The sequence below is a fragment of the Calliphora vicina genome, chromosome 1 (genome assembly GCF_958450345.1).
Source record: "Calliphora vicina chromosome 1, idCalVici1.1, whole genome shotgun sequence".
Taxonomy (NCBI): Eukaryota; Metazoa; Arthropoda; class Insecta; order Diptera; family Calliphoridae; genus Calliphora; species Calliphora vicina.
In genome coordinates this window covers 93,356,780-93,377,478 of record NC_088780.1, presented here as the reverse complement: position 1 = coordinate 93,377,478, position 20,699 = coordinate 93,356,780, and the positions used below count along the sequence as shown (strand labels likewise).

The window sequence follows — 20,699 nt, the reverse complement described above, 5'->3', positions numbered from 1 at the left end:
TTTATACTTAAATTGTATTATTTTATTTTCTTTTGTGATTTAAATGCTCTGTTGGTTTCATATTGATACACTTGAGATTTCTATATTTTTTTTCTTCTCTCCTATCCTCTTTTTTATGGTTAATAAAATCATAATTTTATTTTTATCTCATGAAATAATATTATTTGAATAACACGCTTCTATTAAGGAGATAATAAAATATGTTTTGTGCCATAAAACAGAACTAATATACGGACTATTAAATTTTATTGCTTATAATCAGGAGAATAATGCAAAATGGAATACAATATCTATGTTGGAGTAAGATTGAAGTGAAAAATGTTGGCTACAGGAAATTGTATTATTCTGTTTAGTTTATGACTTCCTGCTCTAATGACCCTTCCTCCTAGGAAGACATGTTGTGTGTTAATAAATTTCAATATGCCTTAGAAATTATATATCAGGTTGTATTAGTAAGGAAATAAATCATATATAAAACTCTGCACTAAAAATATAAAACATAAATTTCCGACTTTAAGACAATATTAAGTTTGCATATACATTATTTTCATTAAATTAATATGTACATATTTATAAATTTATCAGAATTTCACACCTCTAGCACCTTATATAATATTGTAAATAATTTTCCACTAAAACTTAGCAATTTAGCTTAAAGCTAAACCAATTTTCTCAATTATCAGACATTTGAAAAGCATTTCCTTAAATTTAAGTCATTTACCAAAATATTAATCTGCTTTTAATCTACTTCATCAACTGTTCATTATTGACAATTTCTCATTACATTAAACAAAGTTTCGTTTATGCCCAAAAAGAATTCGTAAGATGTTGAAAGCAACATTTGTCAGTTGCAGACATACGTTTAATGTTGAACATTATTTCTTGTTTCAGTTCTTCTCGTTGTTGTTCTTCTTTTTCTGTTTGTCAACCATCATTATGTCAGATACATGACATATGAGTTGTATTAACAAGAATCTGTCTGTATATATGCCTTCGTTTCACTTTGTAAAACCACACTTACGTATGCATCGTACGCACACATGTCCACACTCAGTCAGTGGGATAGTTTTACAGTGGATAACCATATAGTTGGAACTCTCAATAATTATGAATTGTATGAAATCAATATTTCGCTAACTAACTTCATTTGTAGTAATTAAGGCTCTTAATTTTCCCCAAAATTTCATATACTTTTCGAACCATTTCAGTAATTTTTTACAAAAATCTGGCACAGATCTGTCAGATATACTTTAAGGTCAGTATAAAATCTGGAAGATTCATATTTAAATACGTAGTATATATGCTATTTACAAAAAAAAACCTTCAGCCTAACCACAAAAGCCTAAAGTCGAATTTAAGTCCATAAAGGTGACTATTATTTTAAATTTCGTACCATAAAACAAATTTCATATACATATAATTTAAAATTATTATAAATTAAGCTTTTGGTTTTGAACTTTTATGTACATTTTTTTTAATTTTTAGAAAATATCTTTCTTTTTTTTATTAAAAAATATTCATTAAAAAATATTTTCTTTTATTTGAATGTATGAGTTGAAAAAAGTTTTGAAAGCTTTTTTAAAATGTTTCATATGGTACGAAAAAAAACAAAAGTTCTATTTTAAATGAAGTCGACTTTAACAAAAATTAACTTTAAAATATATTTTATAGTTAATTTTAAATATACACTAAAAAAACATTTATCAAAAAGGCAATTTCTATAATAAAATATTTACCCACAAAAATTTATTTCACAAAAAGCTCCATTTCTTTATTCCTAGTAAAAACTAGTTTTAAAAAACCTTTATTCCAAACTTAATGTTTCAATATAAACCAGAACTACAGAAAGAAACACCCTAACTCTGAGAGAAATTTTAAAGTTAATTTTTGTTAAAGTCGACTTTATTTTAAAATAGAACTTTAGTTTTTATTTGAAAAAAGCTTCAAAACTTTTTCCAACATATACATTCAAATAATTGAAAATATTTTTCAATGAATGTAAATAAAACAAGTAAGAGAGCTATATTCGGCTGTGCCGAATTAAGTATAAGTTTTAAGTATAATTTGGTGAAGGGTATATAAGCCCTTCACCAAATTATACTTAAAAATATTTTTATTTAAACAAAATCAAAAATTTTTTTTAATTTTTTTTTTCCAAATTGTTTTTTATTTTTTTTTAAAAAATGTTTTGCAAAATTTTTTTTTTTAAATTTCTTTAATTAATTTTTTTGGAATAAGAATTTATGACAAAAAAAATTTTTTTGATGAAAAAAAAATTCGGGTTAAAAACTATTTTTTTCCGATTTTGACCCATTGTAGGTCCAGCTTACTATGATCTTATATACGTCGTTGCAAAGGTCTTTGAAATATCTATCATTAGATATCCATATTGTGTTTATTAATGACTTAGTAATTCAGATATAGGTCAAAAATCGAGGTTGTCCTAGTTTTTTCCTTATATCTCAGCCAGTTGTGGACCGATTTTCTCAATGTATGTAAGTTATTTGGGGGCTTCGGAAAGTTGATTTCAACACACAGACGGACAGACGGACATGGCTATATCGATTCCGCTATCTATAAAGATCCAGAATATATGTATATACTTTATGGGGTCGCAAATGAAAAATGTGGAAATTACAAACGGAATGACAAACTTATATATACCCTTGTCAATCATGGTAAAGGGTATGAAAAGAAATTTCAAAATATTAAAATAACAAAATGTACATAAAAGTTCAAAATAAAAAGCGTTATTTTTGAAATAATAAAACAACAATTTAAATTATATTTGAAATTTGTTTTATGGTACGAAATTTAAAATAATAGTCAACTTTATTGACTTAAAGTCGTCTTTAAGGCTGAAAAATTCTTATCAACATGAACTTTTATCAAAAATAACTTTAATTTTTCAAATTCGCATTTTCTAAACAAACACAAAAACTAATTTCACATAAAGACTTTTTTTCTTAAAAAAAATGATTAAGGCCCTAATTTTGTAAATCACTTGCGTTAAACGCTTTACCAACGCTGTTGTGAACGCTTAACAAAAAATATAAAATTTTATAAATCACTACGGCATTGTGTTTGGTCAACGCCGAAATATTACGATGTCACTTCTATTGTCAAATCTCTACGTAGCCGTGGTTGCCATTGTATAAGTTGATACTAAAATTTAAAATAAAACAAGTACGAAAGTATGGTTGGTCAAGCCCGACCATATAATACCCTACACCAAGTAAATGAGTAAAAATATTTTTCATTTAAAAAATCAATAATTTATATTCGTGTGTGATTTTCTGAATTATGATTTATGTCTATATGAAAGTTATTTATGTTGAATTTTGTGTATATACCAACATTTTTAAATGATTTAAGCACGTTAAAGTGATTTTCGGAAGCGGGACTATATGGGAGCTATGACTAATTATGGACCGATCGTAACAAAATTTGGTGACATGATTTTTGTATATATAAAACTTATTTGGAGCGAAATTTGTGTAGATACATATATAAATTAAACATTTATGACCGATAAAGTCCAATTTCGAGAGGACATTTGTATGGGGGCTAGGTGAAATAATGGACCGATTTCAGCCAGTTTCAATAGGCTTCGTCCTTGGGCCGAAAAAATTATATGTACCAAATTTTATCGAAATATCTTCAAAAGTGCGACCTGTACTCTGCGCACAAGGTTTACATGGACAGCCAGCCAGCCAGCCAACCAGACGGACGGACGGACGGACGGGCGGACATTGCTTAATCGACTCAGAAAGTGATTCTAAGTCGATCGGTATACTTTAAGGTGGGTGTTAGACTAATATTTTTGGGCGTTACAAACATCTGCACAAACGCATAATACCCTCCCCACTATGGTGGTGTAGGGTATAAACATACCAAAAGATGTAGTTATATCGTGTTGGCAATGCTGTAAGCCAAACAGCTGTATGGCGATTATTTACTTTTGAATCCATAAAATATTTGTTCAAAGAAGACACAAAAATATAACAAAATAAATATTAAAAACATAAAAGTGAAGTTTCTGCTGGGGTAGAGAACGATACTTGTGGAAGCTCAGTACCGGAACTCAATAACTTTTTAACGACAAAATTTTGTCCTTAAGTTATCAAAATTCATAAGTTAACAATACTTATCGTTAAGAGATACTCCGAATTGAATTATACGGATTATTTTCGTTAAAAAGTCCGTAAATAACGACATTTGTCAGGTTAACAACAAATAAAATGTTCTAGTTAAGCCATAACGATAATTGTTAAGAAGTTAGTTTTGTAACATAATGAAATAAGCCGTGAAAGCACGATTGGTCAACCTTTTTGTGTTCGTTAGATACAGACTGATTTGAGTTTTAAATATACAAATTAACTTGCCTTAATTATCATTTGTTTTTAAAAAATAGTATTCGAATTTTAAGAGCAACTTTTATATGGGGCATGATATCCTTAATTAACACATTTCTGGAGTGTATAATGCTTAGTGAGCAATTTATTTAGCGATGTGATACGAGTATAAACTTATATAAAAGCTAAAAAATCGTTTTTAAGACCGTTTTCTTAGAAGGAAATTCATCTGAATTTTTCGACGGTCCATATAACAACAAATATCTAAATTCTGAATGATCACTTATTGTGGCATAGACATATGGACTACACTGGGTTACTTTGATTTTTAGAAAAAAAACTCTTGTTCTTCTGTTTTCAGTAGGTTTCGCGAATATATGTATTTGGGGGAGCTGGTGTTTGATTTTTAAATATAAATGCGATTATTTATTCACACGACTACAATTTTATCTACCAACACGAAAATACAGTGAACATTTTAATAAATAAAAATGATTTTTTTAATTTTAAAAATAATGAAATTTATATTTTTAACTATATTCGTCGTTAATATGTATTACCGAGAGAAATCGTTAACTTCAAATACTGAATATTAAATTTGTTAGAGCAACCGATAGGAATATATAAAAACTTATAAAATTGCGGTACTGGGCAGACATTTGATGCTAGTCCAAACCTAAAGTAGTTACATAAGTATGTTTATTTCAGAAACAATTATATTTAAAAATGTTTAAATATATGTTATTTTTTTTAAGAATATTTGACCACTTTTTAAACTAACGCCAAGAAAATTGAAGCGTTAAATTTGACAGTCAAAGTGACAAAAAAAGTAAGCGTTGCGTTGTATAAAATATACAATTTCAAACAACTGCAATCACAATAACGTATGAATCAGATGTTACAACGCGAGCAGTCACTTGCTTGAACGCAGTGATTTGCAAACTGTAATTTAATGCAACGCAAAGAAAATGGAGGCGTTGCGTTTTATACAATTAGGGCCTTATTCAAAATAAAAAGAAGAGCTTTAATCACACAAAAACCATTTTTACAAAAAATCAAAAATTATATTTTTTTACAAAAAGTTCTTTTATCAGAAATTTATTTAACAATAAAAAAATACCGGCCAAAGTTTATTTTACAAAAATCCTTCTTCTGTATTACAAAAAAAGGTTAATTCCATTGAAAAAATTTCTTTTCTTTAACACATTGACTGCCACATCGGACACATATGTCGTTTTGTTCTCTCTAGCCATGTCACATAATAGTGCTGGAGTTTCACGAATTTTTCTATGTTGTCTGCTCAAAACTATAATCTTCACATTCTTCATCACTTTCTGTATTTGTACTGAGTATTTTTTCTAACTGCCTACGCCATTTTCGTATGACGTTTTCGAAGAGATTACGCCAATAAATGCTGTGGACCCCAATATCTTATTTGCTGAAAGTGCTTGAAAAAATGCTTCACACAAAAGCTTTTTTATTAATAACATTAACTCCAAATGAAAGCTTTTTACAAAAAAGCTGTTGAAGCCCTTTACATCCAAAAAAAAAGGTATTTGGAAACAAAACTCCATTCCAACTACAGAAACTACTAGATCATTTGCTTCAAATAAGTCAAACTAAAAAATGCGGGGTTTAAAATAGATGGCGTATCTTTTGATCGCGGTTTTTGTCATTTTAAATGGTTCATATCTGTCATTAATTCTCACTTAGTTATTGAAAATTATAGTGTAAACAAGAAAGTTTTTTTTTTGCTTCGAAAAAAAATGTTGCACCAACAAAGCGTCATATGCGGAAAGTTTTGCTTTACTTCTTTAATTGGAAAATAAGTTACGCTGAATCACACCGATTGCTCTCCGAAGCTTTTGGTGATTGTGTTTCATTGAAGAATTGAAGCAATTACTCCATGAAGATTAGAGCAAATTGTTTGGGAGATACTCATCCAAAATTATAGAAATTGGGAACCATACGAAATGAAGCCGAGAGTCCTTGAAAGACGATTTTGCATGTCCAAAAATAACGCTATAACACTATAAAAGACAATAATGTTTGCACCGGCCACATGTTGCAATACCTGTTAAAAACTATTTGTAATGAAGTAGTTGGGAAGTTTAGCCTCATCCGCCTTATAGTCCAGACTGTGCCCCATCCGACTACTATTTTTTTCGATCGATGCAGACCGCTCTCACTAGAATACGCTTCACTTTGGAATAGGGTATCCGATATTGTCTTGATTCGTTCTTGGCCTTAAACGATGAGCAGTTCTTTTGGCTCGGAATCCATATGTTGCCAGAAAATGGGGAAAGGTCATAGTTAACAATGGACAATTCTTTGAATTAAGTTTTTTTTACAAAATAAGCTTTTATCAGAAATCTATTTAATAATACAAAAGCCGAATTTCTGTATTACAAAAAAGCTTGTTTCCAAATAAAATATTTTCGAAAAAAAAGAAAAGCTTTTATAAAAACACAATTATATGTATGAAATTCTTTGAAAAACAAAACGGCTTTAACTCAAAAAAAAATAAGTTCTTTAATAAATCGAAACGTTTTTTCTTGCAAAAATTCTTTACTTCCAATTAAATATTGCTTAATCTTTTACAAACACAATTTTAACAAATCACAAAAAAGTTTTTTTTTATAAAAAAAATGAATTCCAAATTAAACCTTTTTATAAAAAAAATGCGAAGCCATTTTCGTCCAAAATAGCTTAACTCAAATTACAAAAAAAAAATACTAGAGCTATTGTTTCCAAAAAATAGTATTTTCAATGAAACGATTTTGATGAAACTTAAGACAAATATAACATGAAGTCTAGTATTTATAATAACAGCACAAAAATTTAAATTAACCCTTAATAGCACTTGGAGTTGAAATTACCCCAAACTTCTAAAACCATTAAATAATAGTCAATTTCAATAGTGCTGATGAAAATTTGATTTTTATAGGAAACAAACTTTAAAATACTGTGTTGTGTAGAAAATAGAAATTAGAAAATAGTATTACGAAGCCATTTTGAAAAATATTCACAATTTTGTTCAATTTTGACATCACATTTTTCAAACGGCAAAATATTGTATTTATACCAGATTTTTGCTTTAATAACGTAATTAATATTTTATTGAGGATTTTTGAATAACAAAATTGATTTTAACCCTTTAGTGTACTTTTGATTTATTAAATTTAAAAAATAATTTGAATGATTGAGTATTTTTAACTCTGAAAAACATTAAAGTTAGCACCATTCATATAGAATGTGTTTTTCGTGATTTTAAAAGTTGAGTGTCTTTTTAACCCCAAGTGCTATTAAGGGTTAATTTTAATTTTTGTGCTGTTATTATAAATACTAGACATCATGTTATACTCTTCTTGAGTTTCATCAAAATCGGACCAAAAGTATATAACATTTCGCTATTTTTCCATGAGATTTTCCAAATATTGAAAAATTTGACCTTTAACCTTCTCTATTTAAGGGTTGACGTTTTCCGATTTTAGTAAAACTTTCAGACTATATTTAAAATTACATGGACCAAAATATGGCCAAAAAATTAGTTTTTCTCGAAAAATTTAAATTGCAAGTACGGAAAAACTATTGGAGGTATTGACATAATTTTTTCACATTTTTATTCCCTATTATGTTGGCAATAAATCCCCAAGTGATGATCAAACAATTCTGAAATTTGTTTAACAAAATTTTTAAAAATTTGAAATTGGAGTTTTGAAACTGCCGTTAAAAAAAATAATTTTTTTGGTCATACCTGGGAATAGGTAGGTTAACGGTATCCTACGAAGATAAAAACTCATATACAAGTAAATATGTATATATTTTAAGTAAAAATAAGCTCTTATTTTAATATTTCTCAAAATATGTTAATTTTGTTTCTACGTTTCTTGTTCTAGTGGCCTGAGACACGTTAATGGCCTGGCGATATTTTAATAACTTTAACATTTTTTAACCAATTTTTGTGTTTTATGTCTTATTGGAACGACATATAGATTCTTTTCAATTAAATTGCAAACGTAATAATTTAATGGCAAAATTTTTACAAAAACTGAAAAAATTGCATTTTTGCCCCTTCTAAATGTACCACAAAACTAAATCGCAAGTCGGCACGGGTTGCAATCATGATAGAAACACAAAATTTCATATTTAACTATAGTTTTATATATATAAAAAAAATTAGAGCGTATGCGTTCCGAAACTCCAAAAAAAAAAAATTTTGGGACACTCTAATATACGTGGAATCTAAACAGGATTACGATTTATAAAACAATGTAAAATTATTTAATATTATTATATTTAATAGTCACTGTAACCAACCAGCAGCAGCATTATCATCATCAGTTATTATTTACTACATATATATACATAAATATCGCGGTTCTTGTTCTATGGGTCCAAGAAATTCCAAGAAACATTGCCAAAGAAACTATAGCTCAAAAATTATCCCTCGGATTTTTAAAAATTTTAATTTTTCCATCGAGGCAATCGAAAATTTGATTTCCTCTAGTCAAATGTGTATGTGGAATTTTTGGATTTTGTCGCCTTTTTTTGGGAGAAATTGAGGAAATTATTGTGAAAACTAACGAATATTTAATTTTTTTCATAATGAAATCCAAGGGCTCGAAATTTTAGAGCTATGGTTTTATCGGTAATGTTTCTAGAACAAGAATCGCAATGCTCGTTTGTACATTTTTTTCGGCCCCCTACAATTTGACCCACCATTGTACACATGCAAACATGCATTTCGAATTCAAATATCGCATTGAATTTTCTCTTTTTTTCAACTGATGTTTTCTTTTTATTCTTTAATATTCTTGCATTCATTTCGTTTTATACAGATACGGTCGATGGGTGACAAGACGTGTAGCTGTCGTCACCATTGCTGCCATTTGGCTATTAGCCGCCTTTGTGTCATTTGTGCCAATCTCATTGGGGTTGCATCGACCCGATCAACCGTTAATTGTGGAGGATAATGGCAAAAAGTATCCAACGTGTGCATTGGATTTAACGCCAACGTATGCAGTTGTGTCCAGTTGTATCAGTTTTTATTTTCCATGCGTTGTGATGATTGGCATTTATTGTCGGTAAGTATAAAACAAAAAAAACAAATTTTAATTCAAGGTTTAAATTATGCTGGTACATGTATTTCATAAATGAAACTGTTATTTTTCTTGAAGTCTTTACAACAATGGCACTTAGACTAACTAAAAAGTAGGGAGTAGTTAAAGAAATATTTTTAGAATTTGGTATTTGTTTAGCATGAAATGTGTCCAAATTTCTACAGAAAATCTTACTATTTTATGCAATAACATTTTACTGAAATAATTTTGTTATTTTTATAAGTCTACCTATATAAACTAACTTCAAACCCAAATCATTGCCTACTTCTAGGCTCTCTGTTTATTTACTTCAAGCTATTCTATTGACTCAATTAAATGTATTTTTTTAGCGGCTAAAGTGGTATTTATTTAATTAATGTTACCTTTACCTTTGGGCATTAATTGAATAATAAATACGTACACAGTCCCGTATTTAGTGGTTGAACTTAAATTTCATCCTAAACAAATATTAGTTCAACCGCACACACACTCAAATATTTCTCCATGTTTATGTGAATGTCCTTTTTATTTAAAAACCACAATTTTTTGTAGTATGCAAACACCAAACAGACCTTAAATACATAAAAATAAACATCTAGTTGAGACTGAAATAAAATGTTCACAAACACTAAAAACCACAATTCAAATAAATGAATGAAAATTTGTGAAATGTCAATCACTGACATTGACAATGCCACGTAATTTACCTGTAAGTATAAATTTTAAATATCACTGAAGAAACTGTGAATCTTTCAAAGACAACATAGTATTTTTTGAAATTTTTAAATTCTACTGAGGCTTCCTTTACGTTTGTGACACATCGAAATATTAATCGCAGAGACGCAAAAGTATATATTCTGGGTCCCTATGAAATTCTAAGACAAAATCACGATAGAGCCCAAAAGAATGGACAATTTCCAAAAAAAAAATACTCTCTGTTGATAAGGTTTGTTTGGTATTGAAAATGGACAATATCGATCCAAATTTACTTTAGAACCACACAAATGTTCTCCCCGAATACAGCTTGAGCAGTCACAAATAAAATCGGGCTACATTTGTCCCGATATGTATCAACATTCATAATTGGCTTGTAATAACACTGTCCAACAGCATTTTTGTAACAGAATAGCGACCCTATAATTCTGAAAGGGCATGTTGAGTAGATCCTTTTTGTAGAATAAACTTATAGTTCAGCTGGTCTACAAAGGGAGCATTACACTAACTGAAAAAAATATTGTATGTTAATATCTGAGAGAATTCTTATTGTCAGATTTATATTGTGGTTTTATTTTTGTGGAAGATCCTATGAAATTTTCAGCAAACATTTTCGTAGAATATTTTAATCTTTAAATGTCCTTTTTGAAAGGACTTTTTTTAATTTTCTCTAAAAAAAAAGTGTCAAATTGACCCCTAAAGAGAGGAGCTAGATGGTTAAGATTTTCCTCGAAAATGACCTCCTTAAAATTCCACAATATTACTCTGACAATAAGAATTCTCTCAGACATTAACTTACAATTGTTTTTTCAGTTAGTATAATGCTCTCTTCGTTAAAGTATTAAAACTTTGACCCATGGTTTGGACTACAAGTTTATTCTACAAAAATTATCTACTCATCATGCCCTTTCATAATTATAGGGTCGCTATTCTGTTCAATTCAAAATGTCTCAATTTGTTGGACAGTGTAATTGGCTTGTAATAATTAATATCGTGATGAAATTGGACACAAAAAAGTTTTATATGAACTTAATTCTTTCTAGCCACTTTTGTGTCGATCCGTCCATAATACCCAAAACAGAAAAATATTTTATGGTCACACATTGATGGTGGGTATTCAAGATTCGCCACAGTCGAACTTGTCTATCTTATATATCGAGCCCTTAGCGCCAAATTATCGTAAGCGACATTTTCTAAATTTTTTTTTATTGCAAAAATTAAAAATTTATGGACCGACTGATGTTTTAGAGTTCTAGGAATATCAAACTTGTTAATAACTTCAAAATTATAGGGAGTAAGATTTTATCGTAAGTCAATGGTTACATTTTACAGTAAACTAATTTTATCGTAAGCGACACATAGTGGTATAGAAGAAAAAAAAGGGAAATAAATCTGTAACTTCTAAATGGTTAGATTGGTTTAAATGAAATTTCACACGCGCAAAGAGGAAGTGTTCTCGAGTTTAAGTTCTGAACGTGGACCTCATGGGCCCACCAAGCCCGCGACCAAGGGTCCTCAAAGTAAGACACCTCGGGTATATTACATTTTTAAAATGATCCTATTTCTTCGTTTGTGTTCCGATTTCATAAAAATTACACACATAAAATCCTTTCATCGTGTGCTACAAAAGACCTAGTCGTAGCTAACAATTGTCTCTTATAGCTTAAAAATTAAATTTTCAACATTTTTACCCAACCTACTCCAGTTTTTTGATAACAGCGTATCCAAATATTTTCCGATTTTCTCCAGTTTTCCTTCATTGGACTAACAACATACGTATGTGTCAAATAAGAAAAGAACTGTTTAAAAATAATGACTAAGTCCTAAGTTAAATGCAATTGAATTTAAAAAAAATTTAAAAGCCGATTTTTCGCTAATTTTTTGGGAAAGAAGAACTTTTTTTCTTTTTAAGTTATCGAAAAAAATTTCTAAGAGGATGTATAAGGAATTTATACTTTCTGAAAGCTAAGTTATCATAAAATATTTTAAATGAAAAAAAAAAATAATTAAAATCTATTCAAAAAACGCCTATTTTTTTATGTAAAATTAAACTTTAGGGCAAAAATTCTCAGATTGCATATTCGATATCAAAATATAATAACCGATTTTAGATGGCCCAATATGCTTTTAATTATTTTGTCCGACCGGCTCCGACCCTGGTATGATTATTATAGCCAAAAAACTAAAAATTTCCATTTTTGAATTGCGGGATTGCTGATAATAAATTTCAAAATTCGTTTTTATTTTTCCATTTTAAATAGAAAATTTTACATAACTGTGAAATTTCATTAAAAACTATTCATAAATAAATATTTTATTTCAATTCGAAATACATATTTGTATCCAAAGTATACCAAGTAGTCCGACTCTCAATTTTTTAAAATTACTCTCTCACATATACGGGTACCGTGTGAGTTCAGAGAAATGTTAACCAATGAAATGTCTTGAAATTTTAACTTTTACATTTTAATAAAAATAACGTTTTTTACACATTATTACACTAACACATGTTATTCTTTATTTTTTTAAAACACTTTTTGCACATTTTCATTGTTAAAACGTTTCTATTTTGCACAAATCAAGAAAAAATATTTTTGGAATTTCTGACATGTAATTTTTTGTTATTGTAGAATTTAAATTATAGGACAGAGTTCCAATTTTTGGTATTGAAAATTCATACAAATTAAAATTTAAAGAACTCTGTTGCCTGGAGAAAATTTAAAAGGTACCAACACATGTGTAATTTTGTTACTAACACATGTATAGAGTTAGGTACTTTTTCACTAATACATGCTTATAGTTAGGTACTGCTGTCAAAGAGTTGGACTACTTGTTATACTTTGTTTGTATCCATGCAAAAATTCAATAAAAAACATTTTTTGTCATATTTTTCAATAAAGTATTCCATGAATTTTTTATTGTCAAAAGTTATAAATATTTTTGAAAAATAGACAAATAGCTTAAACGAAATTATAGTATATCGCATCATACAATTTTTAATTCTATGTATAAATTTCAAAATAATCGAAAAAACCTTCTCCTGTAAAATTTGTGTTTTGTCGCTTACGATAATTTGGCGCTAAGGGCTCGATATTATATTTACAAATTTATGTAAGTCTACTTATTTGTTTGTACAATTGGACTGATCCTCTTGAAATTCACCGGAAGGCATAATAGACTATCTAAAAGGCATAATAGGCTACTTTTAAATTAAAAATTTCAAGTGGGCGCGTCACCTCCCATACAAAGTAAATAGTTATTATGGAATATCTGGTGAACTATAACTGTGAAAGTCGCAACACTTCGCGGAATTTACTTCGGTACTATTGTGCTTAGGTTGGGTGAAAATGGAAGGGATGATATTAGTGGGCGTGGCACCATCCATACAAAGTAAGTAATTATTTTCGACTATCTGCAAAACTACAATCGTAACAGTCTTCAAATTTTATATGAATCAATGTCTTATCAGTGCATGAAGTGTACCAACAACGGATCGGAACAGGAGGCTCCCAATCTATCAAAGAATGTCATCTCTGCAATAGGTGTATCAACCGGAAGTTTTTCCCCAGGGAAGTACTTCCAGCAACGGCGTAATTGTTACAACAACAACAGGGATTATGGACCCTCACATATAAAGTAAATAGATATTTTCGAGTATCTGGAAAACTGTAATTGTGAAAGTATTTTATGCGAAGTTTAGCTGAAAATAAGCGTTATTGGATTTGTGGGCTTGTCACCTCCCATGCAACGTAAATAGTAATTTCGAATATCTGGTGGTCTATAATTGTGACAATATTCAAACTTTACAAAAAATAATTTCATGGAATTTACCTAAAAATGGGAGGAATCGGAATAGGTGTGAGTCAGCTAAAATTCAAAGTAAACAGTTATTTCCAAATATCTTGAGAACTATAATTACGAGATTCTTTAAACTTTGCCCAAATAGTTCTCTTATCATTTTACAGATTTTGGCTGAACATTTTGCATTTGCATAAAGAGCATTTTTTGAGAAGAAAAACTATATTTCAATTAGGACATAATTATCTTTCAAATGCATCTTAAATCAATCAAATCCATCATCAGCTTCATAATCTACGTTTAGGTGAAATTGCAAAATATGTACCTATTTTTTAAATTTTTCCGAAAATAATAATAAAATCGAGAGTTTTTCGAAATTAAATATCGAAATGTCCAAATGACTATAAAGAACATGAGTTTACCGAATATTGACCCAAGATCCAAAAATATTAAATGAACAATTTTTTAACCTTGCAAGCATCTATGATAGACAAAGTGCAACAAAGAGCAGAAAATTGTCTTAAAAGTTAAGTGATTTACAATGATTTCATTATTATTCAGTTCATTTTTAAATACTAATTGATTAATCTATTGCAATCACTCAACATAATAGAAAAACACAATATTTAATTTTCTCTCATGAATTCAAGTTAAAGTAATGAAAATTTATTGATTGACTTGAGAAATTTTCTTTTCATAATTCGCAACTAAATTAAGTGCAGAAGAAAAACAAGCTTCTCCTCCGACAGCCAAACTGTCCGTTTTCATTCGCACAAATAGTTTTCCTTTTCAATTCCCCATAGACCAACAGCAAGATAAAGTTTTTGTTTTTCTTTTTCTCTTTTTTTTAATTTTCAATGGCAAGAAATAAAAGTTTATTTTCTTGGGCAACCAATATAATCATCTTCGCATTAATACTGCACAAATTACAGTGATAAAGAGCAGTGTAAATTTAACGATGATGATTATTTGTATCATCAGACTTTTTTTCTTACAAATTCCCCTTGATACAAACAAATCATACAAGTCATAGTTACTTACTATATATACATTTACACACTCATGTGTCTGGTGTTAAACACTTGTAAAATTTTATTGGTCATAGAATCTGTCTTTAGTATTTTTTTTGTTTTTTTACTTCTAACACACTGTCTACTTATGCTTTATTTCTTAATGTGATTGTAAGAATTTAATAAAATACCACAAGACATGGTCCCTGGCCACTAATATATCGTGTGTTGTTCAAGTGTTATGATATGCTGCTGCTCCTCATTCATAATAACATGTCATTGTGTGCTAGAAACTCTACACTCACTCAAAATTGTTAAGGAAACAACATATTTTAACCAACATCAAACCACCCAACCAACCAACATGTGCTGGTTTCATAAACTCTTTATAAAGTGGCTAAAAGATGAAAAGTGTTGGTACAATATATAGTGTATAGTACTTATTTGAGTACTATTTTTACAACAAATGTACCACTTATAAAATATTTAACTTGTTATTTTTTTTATACCACCAGAAACAAAAATCAGTTTTATACAAAAATATGTAAATAATTTCAAATAACTTATTAACAATCCAAAGCTGATAGAAATCGATCCAATAGAAAATGAAAATTTTGGTTTGAAATACAATTTTGTGAAAATTGTGAATAAATTCGAATTCGATTTTTATGATCGATATCTCATTTTGTTCCTATTACATGTGGCTTTGCGATAAAGCAATAAACCCGAACAATTTCCGCCGTTTTAGGTTTTTCATGATTTTTTTAAAACAAAAAAATTAGCTATTTTCACGTAAAAAATATATTTTTTGCTTCAATTTGTTATTATAACTCCGAAACTACTGAACCGACTGTAACGCAATATATACGTGAAAATTTGTACATATCAAGGGGAAAATGTTTTCGAAATTCAATCATTCGAAAGGAGAACATTACTACTCAATTTTGTGTATATCAAACAAAAAACAAAAATTTTATGAAAATAAGGAAATTCACTTAATTGGAAATAAATTCGAAAAGAATCCATCGATTTTTATGATATATATCTCATTTTGTTGCCATTATACGTGGCTTTGTGACAAAGTAATAAACCTGAACAATTTATGTTTTCGATTTTTCATGAGTTTTTTAAAACAAAAAAATTTGCTATTTTCACATAAAAAAATAATTTTTTGCTTAAATTTGTTATTATAACTCCGATACTACTGGGCCGATTAAAACGCAATATATAAATCATTTAAGTTAATAATATCACACTAACCCTTTTTAATTTTTTTTGAGTGGAGAAACGTCTAAAAAAATCACAATTTTACTTAAAAATTTGTTTAAAAAAACCTCTCCATAGAATTAAAAATTTGGACCATATTTGTAATACTGGAACCACGATACATTAAAATTGTGTAGTGGTTTAAAAGCCTCTAAAATTGTTTAGATTTTGTTGAACTGTATTATCTTTCAGGCTATCTGATTTTTGTAATACAGTTTGGTACTATCGAATATCTGATGATAACTGATAGATAGCTAATGGATTAGCGGATATATTCTCGACATATTCGGCTAACCGAATAACGTCTGGTGTATATGTGACAGTGAGATATATACATTATAGAATACCTCAAATATGGGTCCATGTCCAAGATAACGCTCAGGGTAACTGCATATTTGATGATTAGGCCAGACTGTTTTGTCAATTACAAATCCAACATAAACTATTTGAGTTTGATTTGGCTCTTAAATTAAGCGAGAGAAAATATTGAATTCCACGGCTAGCAGTTAAGGCTTTTGGTATCAAAAATTACAGGTCACTGCATCATAAATAGGTACGTATGATATGAGACTATGTCTACTGGTCAACGATTACTAAAAAATTTGTCATAATGTGAAAGATAAAGTGTTGAATAATTCTGTCAATGCCCATTCTGATGTTGCGTATATACCTCTCTCCTATATTTCAAGCTTGGAAGAGCTGTCGAGGTCGACAAATATATTTTTAGGCGGCATTATATAACCCCCCACGAAATAACACCCCAAAAATAAAATGAAATAACCCCCCATTATTGGGGTCTTATTTCATATGAAACAGAACCCCAATTTTTAAAATGAAATAAGTCCCCAAACACAGTGAAGGTGATCAAAAACAATTGGGGGATTCAATCGGTCTGCTATTAGGTCATATTGTCATAATGTCCGATAGTTTAAACACATTTTTGTTGTTTTTCAAACAAAAAAGTTTTAAACTAATAAGACTTTTTGAACTATTTTTATTGTTTTATCATAAAATAACAATTTTTGTTTGAAGCACATCAACAATTTGTTTAAACTATCATAATATATAAGGATATTATGACAATATAACTTAATAGCAGAACGTTTGAATCCCCCAAATGTTTGTATTTACTTTTGGCAAAATAAAATAAAAATTGTTGTTAATACTTGTATAGTTTCCTGAACTGTAATCCAACAACTTGGATAGTTGCAAATTTGGGAGGCATTTGAAATAGCATCTGCCTTTAGCTTCATACTGTATTAACTGCATATTTTGAGATGTTTGCACGGAATAAAAACAATGCTTGTAGCTTTCTAATTTTGAGTTGAAATCTCCTTTAAGACTTTTGAATGAAATAAAAACTATATTTCAATACGAAATATATTTGGGTTTAATGAGATTTGTTAAAATATTGATTTGTAAATATATTTTGAATTAGTGCACTATTTTGTAAACAAGCGTCGCAGGCGAAAAATTGTGTAAAAAATAAAAAATCGAGCGATTTTTTATTTTCGGGGACATATATTACAGATTTTAAGTTTTCTTTATATATTAAAAAATGAAATTATCCCCCAAAATTTATATTGGGGACTTATTTCATAATGATTTTTCGGGGTATTATTTCATATGAAATAATCCCCCAATTCAAAATATGAAATAATACCCCAAAAAATTAAATAACCCCCCAAAAATCGTTGTTGTTGCTCTCTGTACTAATTCTTGGGAGTTTATTTCATTTTATTTTTGGGGGATTATTTCGTGGGGGTTATTTCATGCCGCCACATTTTTACAATCATCAAATAATCTTGAAAATCCTAAAAAATTTCTTTTTGAAAATTAAACAAAATGTAAGGAAATTATTGCTCAAAAAAATGGTTACACAATCTCGTCGATGAACGATATTGGGAACCGTGATATTCCAAATAAGGTGCCATAAATCTCATGTTCGCTAATCGAGTTATTCGAGTATAAATTATTACTTTGTACAAGAACAACATGTACCAACACAATATAAATATCCTTAAAAAAGAAATAATATCCTTAATATCCTAAAATGATTCTCAGAGTACTCATATTCATCATTCTAGAAGATTCGTAGCTGTAATGTTTAATTAGGGCCAGAGATCCCTTGAAAATTTACAGCATTGTTATGCAAATAGAGGCATTTAATTTGTGTGCGTATGTGGGTAAAAAATAAAATATCCGCAACAACATCAAACAACTGATTGAAATATTTTTATTTTTACGCTCTATTGTTTACATTCGGGTTGTGTAAGTGTAACTTGACGAAAACCTTCGTATACTGAACAATATGAAAGCCTACCTATGATTTACAGTCTCTCCTTCTTCTTTTTCTTGGAAAAAATATCTCTACTACTGAAACCGAACACATCAATGTGTACTAGGGCGGTTAAAAATAGGGATCAAAATAAGAAACTTTGCCCAAGCAACCATAACTCTAAAATGAATTCTGATGTTCCTTATTTTGAATTTTGAAAAATCCCACTTTAACCCATTTAAAATGTCCCAATCGAGTCTAAATGTATGACCAGCCCCCACTAACTTTGGAGGTTCGACCCACCTATGCTAGTGACACACCCTCTGGAACCCCCTGGGGGAGGTCCCCATACAAAAATTTAAAAAAATCACCATTTTTGGAACTTTACATGATGTATGTATTGTGTATAAATTTTGTTTATAGAGCGTATGATAAATATAAATCTTATGAAGGTAATAAATAATATTAATCATACGTCTATGAGAATCAGCATTTTTTTAGGTTTATTATAATATTATTCCTGCATTTAATTTCTAGGCCTTACAATATGTAATTAAATCTTAAAACTAAACAATTATTATTATCTCTCAGTGGAGAATCATATTTAAAAAATTAGATGAGTGGTAAATCAGCTTTACGCAGCCTTGAGCTGTCTTGAGTAACTGTAAGTGGCCTTGCGAGCGGGTTCGGATGATGATGTAATTTTGATAAATAAGCTTCACGAATTTTTCTGAATTCATCTTTGACCAAGGGTACATCTAAGTCTCTGTGGATGTTCTCGTTTCTTATGTACCATGGAGCTTCCGTCATGGTTCTTAGAATTTTGGATTGTGCCCTCTGTATAATATCTATACTGGTATTGCTTGCTGTTCCCCATAATTGGATTCCGTATTTCCAAATTGGTTTTAGGACTGTCTTATACAGGTTGACTTTGCAGTTAAGGCTTAATTTCGATTGGTGGTGGATTAGCCAGTGTAAATTAGAAGCTTTTAGTTTCATGTGGAGCCGCTTGGCTTCTATGTGCCGACGCCAAGTAAGACGTCTATCTAAATGAATGCCAGGGTATGTAACGTGGTCAGACTGTGGGATGTTCACACTGTTTAGTGTCACTGGTGGACAATTTCCTCTCCTAAGTGAAAACGTTATGTGCTTGCTTTTGATTTCGTTCACTTGTATTCTCCAATTTTTTAACCACGTCTCCACGTGCCTGAGATAATTATCAATATTTCTAGATGCTACATTTAAGTCCACATAAGAACTAAGAATTGCAGTGTCATCTGCAAATGTGGAAATGGTTAATTCTTCGGACTCAGGCAAGTCTGAGGTGTATGATAAGTACAGGATTGATCCTAGAACACTTCCCTGAGGTACACCAGCATTCATCTCATAGTCGCTTGTCACATAATCGCCGCATTTTATCCTAAACAAGCGATCCGATAGGTAAGACTCTAGTATCTTGTGAGTACTAGAACGTCTAAATGCAGTAGGCATTTAATCTTGTGTATTAGACCTTTATGCCATACCTTGTCAAAAGCCTGGGCAACATCTAGAAATATTGCCGAACAGTACTTTTTTAGCTCGAAAGATTTTCGTATCTCTCCATTTAGGCGGTTAACTGGCTCAATTGTTCCGTGATGTTTACGGAATCCGAATTGATGATCTGGAATAATGTTTTGACTATTTAAGAATGTTAAAATTTTCAGCATAGAGAATCAGCATAGCTTTATTTTCACGCCCTTATTCATAATCAATTTTTAATTTTATAAAAGGTTTATAAGACAGAATTTCCATACAAAACTGGTTTTATAAACCTGTAATAAATTTAATAATTGATTATTAATAAGGCCTTTAAGATTTAGTTTAAATTTTAAACCAACATAACTTTTGTTTGCAATGAGCGACAAGCGTTCGTTCAACAAGCGTTCGTGTCATAATAAACAAATTTGGAAAAATATGCTTAGTCAAATTCTCCAAATTTTTTTTAATTTGACCTTTGGTTCGAAATAAGGAAAAAAGTTTCTTGTTTTATCCCTAGAATATATTTTCCTTGTCACTTGAGCATACTCTTCGATAACTAAGAACCAGACTTATATTTACTATTCCTGTCTGAGTAGTGGATAACTTTACATTAAGGCATGTAATTCAGAAAGATAAAACAATTTTAATTTTCTTATTA

General features: G+C 29.6%; 1 protein-coding gene across 1 annotated transcript in view; it reads left to right on the top strand.

The window, feature by feature from the left end:
* Dop1R1 (Dopamine 1-like receptor 1) overlaps positions 1 to 20,699 on the top strand; it is a 262,438-nt gene that overhangs the window by 226,640 nt on the left and 15,099 nt on the right. Inside the window, exon 5 of the mRNA XM_065499443.1 lies at positions 9,197 to 9,442. Within this exon, the coding sequence (XP_065355515.1) occupies positions 9,197 to 9,442 (246 nt within the window). The remainder of the gene's footprint in view (positions 1 to 9,196; positions 9,443 to 20,699) is intronic.